The sequence below is a fragment of the Parus major genome, chromosome 3 (genome assembly GCF_001522545.3).
Source record: "Parus major isolate Abel chromosome 3, Parus_major1.1, whole genome shotgun sequence".
Classification (NCBI taxonomy): domain Eukaryota; kingdom Metazoa; phylum Chordata; class Aves; order Passeriformes; family Paridae; genus Parus; species Parus major.
Genome location: NC_031770.1, coordinates 35,928,500 through 35,949,570, shown reverse-complemented (window position 1 = coordinate 35,949,570; position 21,071 = coordinate 35,928,500). Strand labels below are relative to the sequence as shown.

General features: G+C 35.1%; 1 protein-coding gene across 1 annotated transcript in view; it reads right to left on the bottom strand.

Annotated features, from left to right (window-relative positions):
• TTC27 (tetratricopeptide repeat domain 27) overlaps positions 1–21,071 on the bottom strand; it is a 113,562-nt gene that overhangs the window by 66,735 nt on the left and 25,756 nt on the right. Inside the window, exons 8-9 of the mRNA XM_015622281.3 lie at positions 17,028–17,140; positions 12,826–12,892 (exon numbers count right to left, since the gene is read on the bottom strand). Coding sequence (XP_015477767.1) covers positions 12,826–12,892; positions 17,028–17,140 — 180 coding nt within the window. The remainder of the gene's footprint in view (positions 1–12,825; positions 12,893–17,027; positions 17,141–21,071) is intronic.

Below are 21,071 nucleotides of genomic sequence, written 5' to 3'. Positions count from 1 at the left end.
ACAGGTTAACTCATTCTCTGCTAAGGGAAATTTATTCTTCAGGGAGACAGTTGTGACTTTCAATCTTTCCATTTGTTACTGTTGCCTGTGGCTACAGACAAAAGCCAAGATCTTTCAATACTTCCTTTGGGTTGGTCAATTATTAATTTATTTATTTTTAAAGTAATAATTCTTACTCAGCAAAACCCAGGTAAAACTACACATTAAGGCTCCCATTCCCTTTTTTCTGTTTTACTGGTTTGAACTTCTCAGGGCAAACTCACTACTTTCAGAACTCCTGATAACTGGAAAAATTCTTTAGGGCTGACAGATCCTTATGCAACTGACCCAGGGTGGTGGGATTAGTCTGTTCAGTCTGCCTCCTCACATTTATGAGAACACCACTATGTTTTCCTCCACAGATTGTCAGTGATACTTCCTGTTTATCTGGCCTATCAACAGTCTCTGGAAGAATGCTGCTCTACATGCTGTTATCTGATGCTGCATAGATTTGGACTCTAACAGCAACTTTTATCTTTAATTCTACAATGATAACTTCAGTACAAATATCCATTTACAATAATTTTCCTTAAAATACCTTAACTGAGAATCTTCTGCAGGAAGAGAATACAGGGTAGCAAAAATACTTGTTCTCAGACAGATTTTGAGCACAACCATAAAAATCACACAAAGCAATGAAGCATTAGAAGTTCCCTTCACAGCTTCACTAGAAAGCATTAAATTATCTTCTTAAAAAGAACTAACTTAAACATTTTCATAGTTTCATACATTTAACATTAGTCAATGGCACAAGAATACCAGTTGCACACAGCTTTACATTGTAAAATGCACACATCCCATTTGTGAACCCATCCTGTAATGATGTTGACTAGTAAAAATCAGCTACCACATTTTCTTCTGTACCAAGCACAGCAAAAAAAATCAGGAATAATTATATGCCTAGACCAGTGATTTATAGTAAGGCTGCCACTGACTTTATTATTCATTTATGTCAGAACAAATTACAGAAGTTCTATAAAATACCCTCCCAACCTTCAGTCTGTAAGAACAGCTGTCTGTAGAACAGTGAGACACAGCAAAAGAAAAACCACACAGTGCCAGACAGGGCTCTACAGGGAGTGTGTCTACCTGGTTTTTCCCCATTTTGAATGCCAGCATCTACCACAGGAATTCTGCCTACAATGGTCTCTATGGTTCAGCAGTCTACATACTGCAGTACTTGGTGTTCACAAGTAATATGACATGTTAATGCAAGTGGCTTGCCTCACTTACTGCTTGGTGGGCTAAGGGGCTAGAAGATGGCTGGAGATGACAATTTCATTGAGACCTATAGGATGACCTCAACAGTTTCTCCAGAAAGAGCATATTAGCAAGTCTGAATGTCCACTGAAAGATAATTGATCTCTGATTTCATTCAGTTCCTTCCTGACTTCACCAGCAGAAATATTTTGTCTCTTTAAAGAGCTACTGCTCTCACATGCAAGAGCATCAAGCTGCTGGAGGCCACCAGCACCCTGGCTTTCAACCTTATGTGCAAAAGTTTCATACCCCTGAATGAAACAAAACTGTTACCTTTCTTTCAGAGTCTGAAGGCACAATAGTCCTGAAAGAAGACTAACTTCTGCAGCAACCAGAAGTGAGGAATGAATGGTGCAAAAATAGTCAGCCATATATTAGCAGGAAAGGAACTAGGGAAAATAAGAGCAAGAGTGGAAGATAAACAACAGGCAAGCACTGACAAAGAAGGGCTGAGAGGAATATGGCACGGATGAGTAAACAAAAAGGGAAGCTGACACAAGCACAAGTGACTAATACTAGTGGGGGGAAGAGTGAGAGACTGCTGGAGAGCACAAAAGAAAATCCTGTCTTAGCGGGCAAAAGTGAGTAACATTCCTAAATCTGAGAGAGTTGTGAAAAGAGAAGCTATAATCTGAATATATTTATTAGTCAGATGGCAGTGTCTGAGTTGTGATTTGACTTGAAAGAAGCTACAAGCATGAGCTGTAATGGATTAACATTCAAACACAACAGCCTATGTCTGACCAGTTGTAGCACTGAAACCACAGCAGTTATTAAAATCACTGAGCAAATTAGATGAAGAATCATAGAATGGGTTGGGCCGGCAAGTGACCCTTAAAGGCCATCTAGTCCAATCTCCCTACAATCATCAGAGGCATCTTCAACTACAACAGGTTGGCCAGAGCCTCATGAAATTTGACCTTGAATGTTTCCAGGGATGGGGCATCTACTACATCTCCAGGCAACTTGTTCCAGTGCTTCAACACCATCTTCATAAAAAATTTTCACCTTATGTCTAGTCTGAAGAAACTACAAAGACATTTTACTATGACAAATTAAAGAAGCAATCTTTTTAGTTTTGTACCCCTATGGTTTGCAACTTTCCAGCTTTATTACAGCTACAACACACAGAAATAAACATTTGTGTACTACAGATAAGGAAAAGACAGAATATACCGACACAAAAAGACACACACTGCCGTTCTTGCACCATAAGCTGTAAGATGAGAACTGTGTCCTTACCCCAGCCACTAAATGTCCTGCTTACTTTTTGACTCTTGCTACTAAGCTATTAAGAGCTCCAGATCATGCAAGCTGTTCAAAACAAAAACAATTTTCTAAACATATTTCATTTCTTTATTCCAAAACTGTAAGGCTTTGACAGATATGTATTAAACTGAAAAGCAAAGAAAACATCATTTCTAGCAAATAATAAAAAACCAAATTAGGGACAATACCCAAGGCACATGCTTTCCCTCTCCTAGTGTTGCAATTATGAAATCAAGCATCTAATCCTACAGCACAGAAAAATCTTTCACAGTCTATTTATAGAAATCTATAAAAAATATTTTCTCTCTCATCTTTTGTCTAGACTAGACAGAATTCATTGGAGAATGTGTTGGCCAATATATTCTGACAAATGTACTTAAGAAAAATCTAGCTGACACAAGACATGAAGTCTTTCAAGAAGAAAAAAAAAGCCCAAGCTCCAATTTAACTAATGCAAGACGTGCTTAAGGAAAATATAGACAGGACAGTAAAGTCTCAAATATGTCAAAAATATATCAACAAATGCCTAGTGTCATGATTTTTATTTCAGTTCAGAAAAGGCCCCAAATCTCAGCTTCCCAGATAGAAAAACATTAAATAGCGTGAATATTTTAAAACATTTTTGCAAATTGAAACATGCAGAACATGATGCTTTTAAACATTTTATTGACCTTTATTTGAAGAGTCTGCATGACTAACAGCTCTACTTGCTATGATTAATGCAGTCAATCCAAACATGTCAAAAGTATTTATGTTATACCATATTATCATATATACTATATTTTAGGCATATAAATAATACCAGAAAAAAGTCTGAAATTTCTCACAGTAATCATGAGACTAATTTATGATACTCATTGCTTGAACAGTCCACTGAATGAGTTGCCATTGGTTCTATTTTCTGATGCAATGGGCTAACCTTCATCAACAGAATATGAACCTTTCTTATTCATGTATTTGCATAACTGGAAATTATTTTCCATAAGGGCCACAAACACTTCATGTGAATTACCTTATGAAGTTTTCCTGCATATTAGATGTTACAAATAAGTATTAAAAAAAATACTTCGCTCTACTGGTCTGTAAATTATACCTGTAAAAATCTATTTCTGGAAGAAAAAAAATCCAGCTGTTCAATGGGGTCCATCTGGCAAGAATAAAAGCTTCCCCCTCTTCAGTCACATAATATATGATCAGTACCTGAATTCAAGCATTCTAAAAATACATATAAACTAAATGTACATACACCCTCCATACAGATGTATTTAAATGTTTCAGAAATTAATTTAACCATGACATCTTACTGTCTGGCCAACAGCACTTTAGAATTCCATTTTTCTATTTAAATGTGCTGCTTCTGTTAAAAGAAAGGAAATATTGTGAAAATACCAGAATCAGAGCTACTAACCTTTGTCCTTCTGTAATCTAGAGGGTACCATGTTTTTCCACAACATACTGAAGCCAACAAACTCCTCATACAAGGGCAGGACAATGCACAAAACCATAACCATGATCACTGCTGAACAGAACAGGGTTTACTCAAACCTGGACAGCTAAGCAAGTAAAGCAGCATTTCCATGAATATAAGCTGTGTTTCTTTGCAAAGTTTTTTCAAAAATAGTTACTCCAAATCTTTCTCCATTACATCTCCTTTCAAAAGCCCATGGTTTATAGACTTGGAACTTGATTAAACACTTTTTTCCTCAAAAATCTTGAACTGCCTGTCAATAAATGTACAAAATTAAATACCAATTAGAAATCCCTTCCAGTAGCTTGGCTACCTAAAACTTCAAAAAGAAAGACGACCAAAGGAAAAAAATAATTAAAAGGAAGAATCATTGAAGACATTTCAGTTTTTCATCCCTAATTTTGGAGGAATAGAAAAAGAAATTCATGCAGAAATGGCCTAAGATAGATTTATTATTTATAAGTTCTTATTATATTTTTCCAAAAGCAGCTGGAATAAAATAGCTATAACTGATGGCATCCAAAAGAACCAAGAACAACAGGACAGTGACATTTTACTGATGATAAATGAATCAATGAGTATCAGATTTGCACACTTCAGACACCTTGGGAGGTAAGAAAAAACATATTTCATGACTGCAATCAAAGACCATAACATTGTAGTGAAACCTATCTTAAAGTGTATTAAGTCACAAAAAAATCTGTTACTTGGTCTATATTTCATCTTTAACATAGACCATAAAGATTGTTTGGTCAACTGATATGAAAAATGTTCTACTTAGAGTTGAAATATAGACATGATATCATCAGAGAAAATTAAACTCAAGTTGTTAAGACACTAGCAAACAAGAATTCAACCACCTTTCTTTTTTCAGATGATATGTAACAAGCAAGATTTGAGTAATATTTGAAGTATTGGGCTAGGGAAAAAAACAAATTTTTTTTTTTTTGCATTTCCTAAGGCATGATATTTAGGTAGTTAAGAGAAGATGAGGGCAAGACATTACGATAGCTATATAAATTTTAAGAATAATTCTTCCTCACATATAGTAAAACAACAAAAAATTTACTTTGAAAAAAGAGAGGATTAGATTTATGCCTTGTTTAGTTCATCTGCGCCCTGTCCAGACAAACAGGTCAAAATATAAGTCACTAAAGTAAGCAACTGCTAGTACTGATAACATGTGAATTGATCATCATAACATCACCAAAAAGTGGTTACTAAGCATCAGACCAAATAGGGAGAGTGTCTTATTTCCTTCAGATAATACCTCAAACAGAATTTAGTTGAATAGGGGATTTAATTTCACCTTATTGTTGCAATGAAAACTTTCTTGCTGAAGTAAATGATAATAATTATAACTGGTGAAGGACATGAGGGGGGAAGGGAAGCCTGGGACATGTCAACTGGCTGTCAGAGAGGCTGCTAGAAAAAATAAGTGAGCTGCTGATAGATAAAGGAGGAGGGGGAGAAGAAAAGCTGCTGTGGGAAAAAATGTTATTAATTGTCAACAAATTTGCCTGCTTAACTTCTCAAGCCCTCAGACAGGCAAAAAATCTATTAATATTTAAACGTTATTTTCATGTTCTTTTACCAGTTTCAGTGAGCCTGCTAAAATCTATTGCTTGAGTAATTCCGTATGGATTTTACAAAAGAGCACACCATGCTAGAGAGGAAAGGCTATCCCAAATTTCTTGCTCAGAAAGACACAATAAATCAGGAATCTTCTCTTGCAAGATATAATTCAAGCAGAGCTGAGGATCCCATGGACTGAGGGAAGAATGCAGACCACAGAGGAGAACAAAGTTGAAAGGGATAAAAGTGTCAATTATGCTGAAATCTGATACTTTGTAAAACAAACCAACTTCAGACAGACTGTTACTTAATCCCAGTTTTGGAATGGAATGCAAGCTTCACCCCTGCCCTGCAACACATGTACTACAGCACCCAGTTACTTTACCCTAAAACATCTAAAGGCAGCAAACATAACTGACAACAGCAGGGCAGTCTGCTACCCACAAAACACTGCAAAGCCAAGGACCAGACGCTTTGTGAATAAGCTTCCAAGAGATCCGGTCGAGTCTTAGCACATGCAGCAGAAAGAGGCAGCTTCTCTTTTGCCACATTCAATCTGATTACCCAGTACTGTGTGATGGGCCAGAAGGCATACATGCACTAAATTAGCAAGTGTTTAGATCCTGACATTCCTGCAAAATGATTCAGACTTCTGAATAAAGTCTTTAGAAGAAAGAAAGAAAGAAATTTAAAAAAAAGGAAAAAAAAAAGAAAAAAGAATAGACCAGCTCTGAATTCATTTACTTAAAAAGTAACGAGTAGGGCTTTGCTGAGAGAAAGCCTTTGCAGTGTTATAATCTTGTAACCAACAGAGGCTATTCAAAATGGGCAACACAGCTTAGAAAAGAAGTGAAAGAAACTTTTTATAAAACCACAAAAGTTACAGCAGTAGAGACACATGGCACTCTTAATGAGCTTTTCAATACTCTTGCTGCTTATAAAACATAAAAAAACTGCAGCCATTTTCTCAGCAGAGAAAAATGCACTGCTTTTATTTAAGCTATATAAACAACTTTTCTTTAGAAACTAAATTGGCATGTTAGTTTTATAGAGTTTTGATAGGAAGGCTTAACATTAAAAATATCGTATGCCTTGATTTGAATGCTCCCTAGTTCCACATTAATATCACAAATGCCATAGAAAAGATGAGAAAAACAAAGCATTTCCATTTCCACCTTCCACTCCCTCCTCCCAAAGCCCTCTTCTACAGTGAAAAGCAGAAAAACTATTCATATATGCATATTCATACACACACACTCAATAAAATGTGCACTATAATTCTTAACTGTGATTTTCAAAGCTACCATACAACATCAGCTTCTATTACACTCAATAAATGCCCACCTCTGGAAAAAAAAATATCCAACCATTCTAAAATTCCTTAGTAAAAACAGTTACTTCTGGAATCAGTAGCTCAGCACAGGGGAAAAAAACATTCCCATCTGGTCTATCTTTGGAATACATAGTATTCCTTGGATTTTGCAGACTCCTTCCACATTCTCAAAGCCCTCCATCAGACCTTGGTATCCCTCTCAGCACTACTGGAATAATTTCAGCATGATGCATTGTTTTTGTTAGAGGGTGGTAAATAACTTCAGTTTCCTCGTCTAAGCAAAATACAAGTTTTTACCCCCTTTTTTACCCCTCTTTAGAAAGATATCCTCACCTGTTATGTCCATAGAGAGAAGAATTGCCAGAGCTTCCTTTTCCCTCTTTCACCACTTAATAAAAATCCTGACTCTTCAACTCTCCATAAATCAAATCCTGAGAAGCCTCAGAATTTTAAGAAGCCAAAGCAACTAAATTTTTATGGTCCCTTTTCTCTTCTCATCTTCCATGGATTCCAAGGGATACAAACACGGGGCTAAGACCGGGGATGCACAAAAGCAAGGCTTCTCCTTCACAGTTTCTCGTTACTTTCTCTTCTCAGTCCCCTACAGGTTAATATTGTTGCTGCCACTCAATGTCCCTCGATCATAACACACTAATAAGGGGAAAAAGTAACATTCTCCCACACTGGGCTAAGTGCTCATCACATTTACCACAAAAACCATTTCTCCTGGCTATTCAAGGGCTTCGACAGATAGAATGGGTAATTTTAAGGACCAGCTGCAGCTCCTTAATCTTGGATATTTATCAGAGTGTCATATTAGACTGTGAAACATTGAATTATATCCCCAGTATGTAAACTATAAGTTGTAGTACAAGCTTTCTATGAAGCTCCAAGAACTTGTATTGCAGAGTCTAATCTTACTAGACTTTTCTTTCAAAACGTAAACATTTTTCTCTTTTGCAAGAGAAAAATGCAACACCATCCAGTATTCAATATTTTCCCTATTTCTCTGCAAGAACTGTGTAATATTAAAATTATAACAATGGAATATTTATCAGTTCTAAAGTAAATGTTTCATGTATTCCTGGAACTTTTTTACATTTCAGAAAGAGTTTGCAGTCTCCTGTTTTAAAACTTCTGTTCACATCATAAATACCTTTATAAAGCTTTAAGTGTAATTTTAAATTTTTTTTAAAATATCATGTACACTTACATAGCACTGTTGTTCATTTCATCTCCTCTTTGGTATACTGTCTGACCTGCATTACCTATTTGAAATAATACAAACAACAAATATTTAATGGAAATTATTTTCAGGCTTACTTTTGCTCATTTCCTAAAAGGATGTTTTTTCTAAAAAAAAGTATATTGGCCACTGATTTATAGCTCAGTGATGTACTTGTGTAATTCTAGGGGAAAACTGCTGAACAATATAAAATGCATCAGAGCTTTACAACTATATTTTTATATTAAAAACAATCCACCAAAAGTAAAATGGGTAATAATGCACATTTAGGCATTGGAAAACTAACCTGGGGGGCTGGGAGTAAACTAAGCTACAAAATCTCAATGTAAAAACAGCACTGATTTATTTCTTTGCTTTCTTGCATCTTTTACGTCCTACATAGAAAGCTCCAGCAAAAAATTTCATTAAAAGGGAGAAACCAGTAATTCTACCAGGGAAGCACTAAGTCTCACTATTGTTTTACTGTCCCACCATGCCTCTCTCTTAAAATGGCTTTTGAACGCAATATTCAGTTAGATAACCAGAAAATTCACCAAATACCAGCTGTGTCTCCAAAGTGGTTAGTGTAATATTTGATTTCTGAAAAATATCCTAGCTTTCTTAGGAGACCAAATGCTTACCATAATAGAATTAATGAAAAAAAAATCATAATTGTTGCCTAAACTATTAAGTGTGAAAAAAAAAAATCTCCCTCAAAAATAATTTTTTTTATTTTGTGTTTAGTCTCATGCTGAAATGTAGAATGCAATTTGCATTATTTCTCATGTAAAGATACTGTATCAACAATTGAACTGTAAAGAAAATAATCTAATGTATCTAACTTCACTTCTGGATTAACATTTTAGAAGCTGAAATATACTGATGGGTTAAGAGATTTGACTAGAACAACTCAAAATTTAAGTCCAAGTTCCTGTTACAAGAGCTGCTATCCCAATCAATAAGACTACATACAGTCTCACAAGTTGCTTCAAGAATGAGCAACACTGAAAGCAATTCTTAGTTACAAAAGACAGTGCTTTTAGGACAATAACAGCTATTTCCAAGTGACTCCAGTAAATGAAAAGCAGAAATCCTTTTGTAGGTTACTGCAGTTACCAAGCAGTGAATTAATAGTGTTATTTTTAGCATTTTAAGCTATGCTGTTTAATAGATATTGATATATAGATATCTCTTACAGATCCAGTAATTTTCAACTTTTACAGATATAAAAGGGAGTTTAGAATCTCAGTTTTCCAAACTGCACCTAGTACAAGGCAGGATAACATCATCTACTTGAGATCAATTTGATCATCCTTTCCCTCTCGTACTACCTAGATCTTAATTCTCTCGGCTTGAGAGAAATTGCATGTCACACACCAAAATACTTATTTTGCATTGTCCAAAGCAAGAGGATCTCTTGATGATACACCGATCAATTAAAAATGCCTTGTAATTTTTCAAGTTTCCTAAGATAACTTGAAATGCCTCACTTTTTTGAGAAAACATGAATTTCAGTAGATTTCAGATGAATGCATGACAACCATCTAACCAGCCTGCAGATTTAGGAATCCACATGTAGGCTGAGAAGATGCCTGCTCACACACACACACAGAGCAGTTTGATGCTAAAGAAATTACTAGAGCAGCATTGATATAGTGCTCATTTTCCTGTTTTGGCGGTACCAAAGCTTGGTAAATACCTTAAATACAAGTGATACAGCTGTGGTGCCATTTAATTTACTCAGCTAGCAGACACTGTAGGTGCCAGGGCTGTGTTAACACTCACACCAAGGTCATGTCAATATGGACACAGAACATCCCTACTGCCAGGGAACACAGTGATGGATTTACCTCAGTCTCAGATCTGAGACACAAAAGAGCTCAGAGGTTTCACCATGAAATTCTGCGGTGACTGTTGACAATTTTAGGCTCAGATGCAAGTGCCACAAAAGGTACATTTACTGAAAAGAACTCATATAAGCTAATATCTGATTCCTGCTTTTGGCTTCTGGGAAATACCTGGGATGGTGTTACTACAATTGCTCTTGTTTGTGTCTTGGGATCATAGGTCAAGATCAAAAGAGAAAATAATTCTAAGATTTGACTGTGCCCCTACATCCAATTAATGGAAACACTGAACAAAAGTTTAAAAGAACACGATGCTGATACTGAGAATTATTACTCTTTGGTAAATTATTATTTACTCTAATATTTAGACTACTTTTTTATGTCACTTCCCTTCACTGAATTTTGAATTATCACTGAATTATTAGTGAGATGTACATTTCTATTCATCTACTGCCATAGATCCTTCTTTTTTTGCTACTCTGAGCAAAAAGTGATAGAGAAACCTACACAGATCTCTCAGCCTTTTTTTTTGGACATCTAACCTGATAGTGGATGCTGATCTTACAAGTGTGAAGCAAGCCACAGCTGACTCAGCAGCCCTAGGAAAATGTAAGTAAGTAAATAAATGAAAACATAAGCTCCCCACAGTCATTGCAATAAAATAATTAAAGAGTAAGTTTATCAGGTGTCCTGTGATTTTTGAGGGACGAGCCACTAGGTGGCAGAAAAATGCAGTCTGATTTTCCCATCATCATGAAGAATTCACACAACAGATCTCCTACATCTATCTGTCAAGCAATGTCAGATAAAGGATGACAGGAAGGCTGATTATCTTTCTTCCCTAGTGCACAACATACCTTGGCTTTTTCTACTCTTCAAGTGTTAAAACAGTTAACCTCCACACCTACTTTCATTATTCTGAAAGCAGACCACTACAGTAGCAGGGTCAATTTTGTTAAAGATATTGTGTTATCACAATATCAGTTCATTTAATATAAAAATGATAGAATAAATGAAGAAGTTATCTCAAGATTCATGTAATATAATGACTGCTTTTCCACCCAATAATGATGCAAACAACAGTGGTAGTGAGGAGACTGAAGCAGGGGGTATACAAAAATAGTCCATGGAGTTTAGAAATAAAATATGGAGTGCAAGATTGAGTTTTCACAGAAAACCCTATTTCTATAGTTTTATATATATTTAACATTATTTTAACAACAAAAATCGCAGGGTTTGTCTTAATGAAATTACATGCATGTCTTGAAACTTCACATGTTTGTATTAACATTACCTTTGGGGGAAAAATTGTATTTTAATAGTTTCACCATTTTTGAAAAAAGCTTACAGTAAAAAAAACCTCACCAGTTTGGTGTCATTCCTACAGGCTTCTTTTATGTGTCCATTTCCTTACTTTATTTGTCTTTATTATTTCTGTAATATTTTGTTCCCCTGCAATCATTGTTTGATATTCTTACTGGATACTTCAATTACTACAACAGAAGAATGGGCAGTCTTATTTTTTCCTACATTTCAACTTTTTCCTGTTCTCTATTCCTACCTTTTGGAAAAAAACCCTGAAACACCAAACCCAGAATGAAACTGTAATTCAAAACAAAATACTTCAGAAATTATATAGTGAGGAATTACATCACTACAATCATTGCAGCAACAAAGAGAAAACCTAGAAACCTAGACAGTTTTACAGCAATTCACTCAGTTCCCTCATGCATCCCCTCTTAAATATACTGCAGACGGACCTAAACAAACAGTATTTTTAAACCAACCTATTTTACATTTATCTAGTAAGATTAGGATAATCTTTTTTTACAGATAGAACCTCCTTTTACGAAAAACCCTCAATCAAACTTTACCATAGCTAACCTTAGATTACTGTCCTTGGTCCTTTCACAGAACTACAGGTGTCAGTGGTAAGATTCTAGCTCAAGTGAAATTCAAGGGCTTTTTGCTGAGAACCAATAATTTACTTTTTCAGATGACAATACCACAGCAATACAGTCTCTTACTAGAAGGCTTGGGTAGGACAGCAAGTCTTCTTTCCTGCACCCAAACTTAAGTCTAACACTGTGGAAAGTAAGCAAAAAAGGCAACATAATGACAAGCCTTTCCTCCTACATCCTCCCATCTAAACTAAGGTTGAAAACTCCATAAAAGCAGAAAAGATCAGGGAAAAAGCAAATTTTGTTTTGTCTTAAGTAAAAAAAAAACAAAAAACAACCAAAAAACAAAAATAAAACCCCAACAACATAAAAATACTGAGAATTTTCAAAGCTTCATTGAAAGTTACAAATTTGTTCTGCAGCAAATCAGCCACTAAACTGGGAATAAACATGTCAGAAACATGTCAAAGCAGAACATCTGATACAGACTGAATAAATCTGACAGAATAAAGTTGAAAGTTCTAAAGAACTCTTCTTGAACACCATTTAAAGAAAATCACCTTCAACACTAGTGTCACAAGAGTTTGCTATAAAATTATTTAGTTGTATATTTTGTTGTAATTCATACAGTGAATAAAACTTGAACACATTAAATTGTTTTGTATGTGTTCTGAGGTGAAATTACATTTTTAGATGTCAAGTTTTTCCTGCACGATGATGGCTGAAAATAAGGTTGAACTTCAGCATACTTTAATTTCTTGAAATAAGAAAAAATTAATGAAACATCTAACTACTAACACAAATTTGGTTTACAAACAGTTTCCTGATTAGTGTGACTGACATATTATTGCTTGGTACTTAAATATTAAGTGAAAACATGTTTATTAAGTGCCAGGTAAGTTACTTACTGAAGTAAAAGCCAGAAGTTCCTCTTCAGTTAACTTGTGTATTGGATTGTTCTTTTGGAAGTCTATGCTGTAAAGAGAAAAAACAAGAAACAATTATGATTTCACCTTTAGAATAACATTATTCAGAACACATTCTTCAAACTTGCAGAAATCTAAAGGACATTCTGGAAATGACAAATGGGAGTATGGTATATGCAGAAAATAACCTAGACCTAAAAACAGTCACAGAAATAAAGAACCATTTAGGGGACCAAGGTATTTTATAAATACCTTTCCAACACCACCCCCAAGTGTAATGTCCTACTCGCTTAAGGCTTATGGGAGTAAAAATATGACCAATCCTAAAAAAAGTTTAAAATCTATTGTTTGTTTTTACAGAGATCTGTTTTGAGTTAAAATCCTATAACTAACTGAATGCAGATTCTGCAAAGCAAAAAACTACTAATGCTCAAGAAGTGCTGAAGGGTAATCTCAGACAAACACCCTCCTTCTAGTCACTCAAAAAATATGACTATAGGAGTCCATCTCTCACTAACCAGTATTACCATTACCTTGAAGTATTCAAGGGGGAAAACCAGAAGAAAACAGAGGTGAGAATGCTTACAGAGATGATAAAGAAATTTGGCTTACAACTCTGTGTGGATGAATATTTTCCTTAGCCAACAGCTCTCCAACATTTACAAACATACTACAAGAGATATCAACAAACTGCACAAAAAACCAATGAAAGCTATAATTCACTCTCCCTGTTAACACTGAAGATACCAGCTGAAAATATATCCTAAACCATACCACAGATGATGCACAATCACCAAAGCAATATAAAAATGGCTATATAAGTAAGCCCAAACTTACCACACTAAATTTGCAGCAGGCTTCATATTCTAGGCTAAAACTGCAAAGATACTTACTGTTGTAATAGGTTACAGACTGAAATTATGCCCTCTACATTATGTAACTTTCTTTGGAGATTACTTTGCCTGGCTATTCAGGCATGATTTATTCTACTTAAATGTACACAGACTACTCACAACAATTTCTAGAAGAAGGCTTGAGAGCTCTTCCAGCTTTTCTCCCTGCACTACAAACCTCTGACTTCAGACAAATTGTTATTTAGTCTGTTCCCAATGACCACCCTTGATGGAGGTTCCACACACACAACATACCATTTATGCTAATGTTTCATAATACCATCAGCTTCAGCAAGCCATTTGAGTGTGGCCACAAGGACATAAAGTTCATTAACTATTGTTTCAATATATTTTCCCTCATCTCCCCACATGAAAAAAATAAAAAACAAACCCTATGCTGTTGGTGCATTGTTTGAATTGATAGATACCTATATATAGGTATCTATCTCACTGTTTTTTCACTTCCTTGTGAAAATTTTCATGCAAATAGGAAAGTTATAGAGAATTTCACAGCTTCAGTTAAGCATTTTTTCCATATCTAATGTCAGCTGCTAGCCGACAGACTTCTAAGTCAGCTGGATGTAGTCAACACAAGTTAACTGACTTCAGGTAAACAACAGCAAGTTTCTCGTCGCGTGAGAGGAGGGAGACAACCAAAAGAAAAAAAAAGAGTAAAAAAAGGCATCAAGAAAAGTTCTAGTGTTACACCAACTGAACAGCAGTTTGGCAACCAGAATGTTAAATGACATGACCAGAGCTTTTGAAAAGCACAGGTAAACCAAGGGACAGTTAAATTTTGACAAAAGTGGAACTTATTTTTGATCATTCTAAAAATATATTGATTCAAGCAGAAGGGTTTAATCCTCTTCTTATTCTAGCTCAATTTTTGTGACAGCTTTTTGGAGCTCATAGATGCTGCTTTTCCAGATCAAAGCTGTGCTAAAATAGATCTCTGATTTCCATTTTTGCTACATCCATTTACAAAGCTTGAAGACAAATAAGTACAGAAATTTAAGTCCTGAAAGATAGGGGAAGAACTAAATTGTTTTAATTATTTTCCATACTGAATCAAATCAAATTTAAAGCTATAATTTGAATCTTAAACTAGAGTAGAATTGTACCTTAGTTTTAAGCATTTTTAATGACTGTGCTAGTTCTTGTCAGACTACTTACAAAAACTTGATTTCTATGACCTGTATTTGTTCTGGTTTCAAGGACAGATAAACCAGTTCATCCCAGAGAATTTCAGGAGTTGAAATCTGAGTGGAATTTAGGATCTACTGTGTAAGATCTATGATGAGGGATCTTTTCATAACAATATGAAGAGAAGTCACTAATTATCACATCATTCAGTTTTGTACGGTATTTTCTCTCCACTCTTGAATCCTGTCTTAAGGAGTTTATTGGATAAAAGAGCGGAAAAAAACAATGAGAAAAAGACATTCTTTAGACAGATAAAACAGAACCTTGGAGTAACATGCACTGTACAGCAGAATAAAGTATTTTCTAGTGAAGCAGCAAAAGCTAATTGTCAATAGCTTTAACCAATTCTTAAATCTGATTAACCAGGTTTACCTTGACAGCCTAATGGATAAAGTATCCAGCTTAATTAATGAGTTATAAACTTTGGGACTTAATGAGCCATATTTGAAACAGTGGAATTAACAGCAATCAGAGTATCGCATTTTGGATTACAACTACATACTTGTTTCAAAAACTGATTTTGAAAGATTAAAAATGTTAAAGAACATTGCTAAAGCTATTAAAAATAAAACAGCTTACAGGAATTCTAAAGCTAACTTATTAATTATGAAATTAACCATTTACCCTCCAGAACTTCAGTCCTCATGCATTAAAGAAAAGCACAGAACCTACTACAGAAGAAGGCTTGAGATTAACGTTTTGCTTAAAAGCCAATGCTAAATGCTTTAACACATCTATGCTTCCTCACAAACTGACATACCAATAGCTGGGATGGACACCAAGGGTGCAGCCAGCAATCCAAGCCTAAACTCTACTCTGTTACAGGAAGAATTCTCAAAGCTGGCATCCTACTACAACACCCTTTCTGCAACACGGCTGGTTCTCAAATCTTGTCTCTATCTCTGAGACAGCTTCAATCACTTAACGTTATCCTACCCAACGAATGGCATTTATCATTCCCATAGGGAAGTAACACTAAATTTGGTTTGGTTGGTTGTCTTTAGTTTCATCTTGCCAAACTCATATATACACACAACTGGCAGTCAATATGGCTCCCAGCCACTCTTCAGAAAATGACAGTGGTGGTTTCAAAGTCAAACACTGTGATCAAAAAACCTCCTGTGCAGCCAGTCAATATAAAACTCAAACTGCCCTTAAAAAACAGAAAAAGAGAAAGAGCAGTAGGCAAATTAAAACTTCCTTCAGAAGGGAGGGAACAGGAAGGATTACATAATCTGAACATAACACAACACTGTGTTAAAAAATGAAGTCTTCATGAAAATGGTCGTCAGAAAGAAAAGCTTTGCCTTGACTTTAGTCAGAGTGTGGAAGACTAAAAGTGACTGGGTAAGAATTTATGTCAACCCACTGTTCACTACACTGGATCAGATAGATTCCATCGTTTTTCAAGTGACAGATCAGAAAAGCACTTTGAGAGTCAGTGATGGTGAACACTGCACCACCTGTGCACCACTGACTGACTATATTATATTTCTACATGCCATAACCTCAGATCTCAAGCCTGCCTTTTGTTCTCCTATGCTATTTACAAAACCTATGTAGCATATAATTTCTTAAAGTTATGGGAAACAAAACAAGGTGCAAAATCACAAGGATTTTGTACTATAGCTTTTAACTAGCAATGGACAGTGAATTTATACATTTCCATTTCAGTGAATAGCAGGGCAGTGTTTTGCTTCATGGCTGATCCTCACAGGAAGCTGGCAATTGCAGAATCTGAAATATGTTTTCAAAATTTACCCAAGTGCTATCACTGTGTGGTAGCTAATGCCAGCTGATATTTGAAATGTAATTAACCTGAAGCACAAAGAATATAAACTTTTCTAAAGATATAACAACAACATAGCTATTAATGAAATATTGCTGAAATTCTGAACTGGACACTAATGGTAACTCTGAGATAACTGAAAATGCTATCCATCTATTATGTAAATCTTTTAGCCTTTTTGCCAGACTATATAATGAGGAAGGAAAAATGTCCCATCAACTCACCATTTCATTATTTCATTGTCACAATGATTCATGCAGTCATTTGTTTGGGTGTTTTTTAACCACAAACTAACTTACCATATTCCAAGGATTACAGCAAGCTCTTCTGCACACAAATCAGGTACCTGGTACTGATCAGCATCAGCTAATTTTATCTCATCAAGCACTGTGTCATCATTTAAATCATAATTCTGTTAGAATAGAAAAAGGATATTTTAAAATAGATAGAATTGTGCCTTCAAAATATGAAAAAATAAAGACTAGTTTGAAAAAGGTTAATACTAACATTAAAGAACAACACAATGGAAAGCAATTTACCACTATGTTAGAATAACTAACTAACGAAGCCAGTACAAGGAATTATCATCCAAGATAATTTTTGCTACAAATATACTGTTTCTTTTGTATGAGGAACAGCATTCAGAGCAACTCTAAGGTTAGCTAATATCAATTTTCTATTTAAGTAAGCCTGAAGGCAGCTTCCCTTTTCCAACTGTTGTTCATAGAATTATCAACACTTTCATCCTCTATTATATACATACAGACAACTGAAACAGATTGATGTTATGGTCATGCAGGTTTTCAGGCTAGCCACTCTGGACCTCTGGGAATTTAAATATTTCTGTTTAAGTATCAGCAAAACCCAACTACAAAAACCATGAATTCTGGCAGTAAAGGTAAATTTAAAACAATCACAGACTATAAAGGTTTCACTGAGCCAGCACGTTCTGAAAATGTTTCCTCCTGGACAACTACTTGTGATTTTCCATAAAATTTCCTCTGGAACACACTTCTTATTTAAAGAGTCTTTAGTTTTATGCAAAAGCATGCTACCTGTAGTTCACTGTCTATCATTTAACTTGAAGAAGAAAATAATCTATGTAAATAATCTTTGTCTGAAAGGTGTATATTACCATGTTCAAAGAATTCATGTTTGCTTGAAAACAACAGCAGATTTCGTCGTCTGCAAGCAAGGAGAAAGTAGCTGTAATACTACTTCTTCCTTCTTCCCTTGAAAAACAAACCTAAACCAAAACCATTGGTCCTGAAACTAATTACCATACTACTGGTTTTTACTTAATATTAGTAGTTTTTACAAACTACTAAAAACAGATAATGGATTTATATTAACAGTTTTTCAAATTTCCTATTAATTTCCCTTCAGTGCCACAGTAGTAGCTGTTTCTCATTCATATCTTCCGTTGGCAAGGTCAAAATGAAGGTCCACAGAAGAACAAAGAGCAAACAGGAATGCTTTGAAGTGGGTTATCTGCATTCATCACCAGTATTTTATCACCATATAAATGGAAGGAAACTATGATTTGACTGAGAATGTAAGAAAATAGGCTTTTTTTTTTTTAAGTGGATAAGGAAAATATTCACAGTTTTAAAGTCAAAGTTATTACCATCATTTTCTTCTCTCACTAACTAGACTATATAAGGATTATCTACCACTTCCACTGGAAAATTATTTTACAACTAGTATAATGATACTTCATCAGGTGTAGCATAAACGACAATTTAATTTATATGGCTTCAAGTCTGCATCATTTTTTTAAAATCTAACTTGTATAAATAGTATACATTAGTTTAGCTTCACTACGAATATTGATCAACTCAACTGAATTGCAATGGTATGCCAGAGCTTTAAAGTCTGACTTTCATTCCTAGATATAAAAAGAACTTCCTAATTCCCCCAAAACATAAAATCAGCTCTGAACTGTTTAAAACTGACCAAACTATTTTAACATACCACTTCATATGCAGAGTCCTTATGCAACACCTCAAGCCTGGGGCTTTCCTTTCTCAGAAACTGACCCAGGAGCAAAGAATTGAATTTACCATCTTAAATATTTATTTTGAAATCCAAGTAGTTTTGCTTCTAGTGACACCTGAGATAACATAATTGCTCAGCACCAGAGGGAGGAGGAAACCCTTGACCAGAAATCAGCACAGGTACCAATCCGACCATTGGACACATCATTATTTTGATTGTATTTTAATGGCATTAAATTACTCACCACTTAACTGTAAAATAACTTGTTCAGTCTTCCTACTGAACAATACTAAGGGGACAACTTTAAGACCATGGAGGTCCAATGCACTCCAAAACCGAAGATGAAAATTAGGTGGGACCTGCCTCAACTTATCCAAACTGTCAGAATATATAATGTTCTTAGGAAATTGTTCACTTATCCAGGATGAGTCCTATCTTGAGACAAACAGACCATTTTCATTTATCTGCAAATGGCAGATATAAAATAAGAACTCTGGAGAGAATTGGAAGAAAATTTGCCTATTAGAATTTTGCTTTTCATATGCATATGTTAATGCTGTGGATATTGTCAGTACCTCTCAACACTTACTTGCCATGAATAGTCTTTTAGAAATACACAGATATCCTCCCTAAACTTAAAACAGGGATGCAATGATGTTGTTGGTAGTTTTTGGTGGAAGGAAAATAGCATGAAGTCCAACTTTAGCTAAAATAACTTCAAGAAACACTCAAGTCCAACAAATTTGAAATCAGACCTGGCAAAAGAATCACTAGGATTTACTGCTAAAGTTAATTACACTGTACTGACAAACTACATTAATAAGTTGCATTTTGATACTATATTATCAATAAAAACGTTTTCGGAAAAGGGGAACGAAGTGAAACCTGCAGTTGGTAATTCAATACACACATGAATTGAAGAATTTGCTTAGTCAAACCTGCTGTAATACCTGTGACAGAACACTCACACAAGTTAATAAAATGTCTGAAATAGGAATACCTCAGGTTTTCCTCAAAGCAGCACATGGCTCTACTACAAGATTTTCTAGAATTTGACACACACAAGACGCAGAAATAAAAAGTTCTGACTTTTGAATTTTTAAGGTTTTTTTGAGAAGTAGACTGTGGGAACAGTAAGCCTCACTTTCTTTAACAAGGAGTCTGAATAACTTATGACAGAATTATATGACACAGTCACTCAGATTTGCACAAAACTCAACTCCTTCCCTGCAGCCACAACTTCTTCTCCAAAAGCACAGTAGCATTATTTTCAAGCTACGCTTTAATTTAAAATTTTATGTAGAATGAAAATTAAAATACATTTTAATGTGAAGTTTTAGTAGGAAAGTATGGATCACATCAGCATGACTGCCTGATTTTTAATGGTTTCCCTTCTCAAATTCTCTGCTGCACTTGAGAAGCTCTGTGCCTGTTCACTGAAAGGACACAGGAGTACAATGCTTGATTAGCAAGGACAAAATATTTCATTCTGAGTTATACCTACAGCCTAAGCCAGTGTAACCATTTTTATTGAAATGATGAAATTATTTTATTCCAAAGTACAATCTTTATCAGAAAAAGACTACAAAGGCAAATGCTTCAGAAAGTTGCGAGTAACTGGAAAAAAACACTTGTACAATATCCCAGTTAGGAACTCTGAGAACAAATCATCCTGCCATTCAGTTCTAGCTAAGTTGTAACTGAAGTCTGTAACTAAGTGTGACATTCACCAGGCAGCCTCCCCTGAGCTCTCACTATCCTGTAAGGGGTTGCCATATGTAGTTCTACCATAAGCCTAAACTGCGACACATGTAGTCAACCTTGTTTCATCAAATCAAATGCAACACCAAGGATATGCCAATGGGCAAACAAGAAAAATCTAGATTAGTCTCCTAAGATATTTATGCATTCGATTTAGAAATGGAGAAGTATTGACAATTTTTTTGCATAAGATCCCTGCTTGACCTGAAGTCTATCAAAGCACAACATTTTTTAATAAAGGCTTTCTTACTTGAAGTATAAACTTGGGACCATATTCATCTCATTGGCTCAATTCATCTCTGGCTTCTTTAGCAAGTTCAAATAACTTTAAATCTCCTTATGAGGAAAAAATGCCATCCTAAATCAATATAGTGGTTCTCAAGCAATTTATAATTGAAGTCATCATGCACACCCTTAAGATCAGTAGGATCAACTCACATAATTCATGCCATAGGAATAAGTAGAGCAATTTCCTATCTTTGCACTGTAACTGAATACGTCTGTCAGTCCATAGGAATCTGTGAAATCCTGTGATGCCTTGCAGGCTATTTTGAAAATCTGTTTCTCACCTGTTTTCCTAGCTC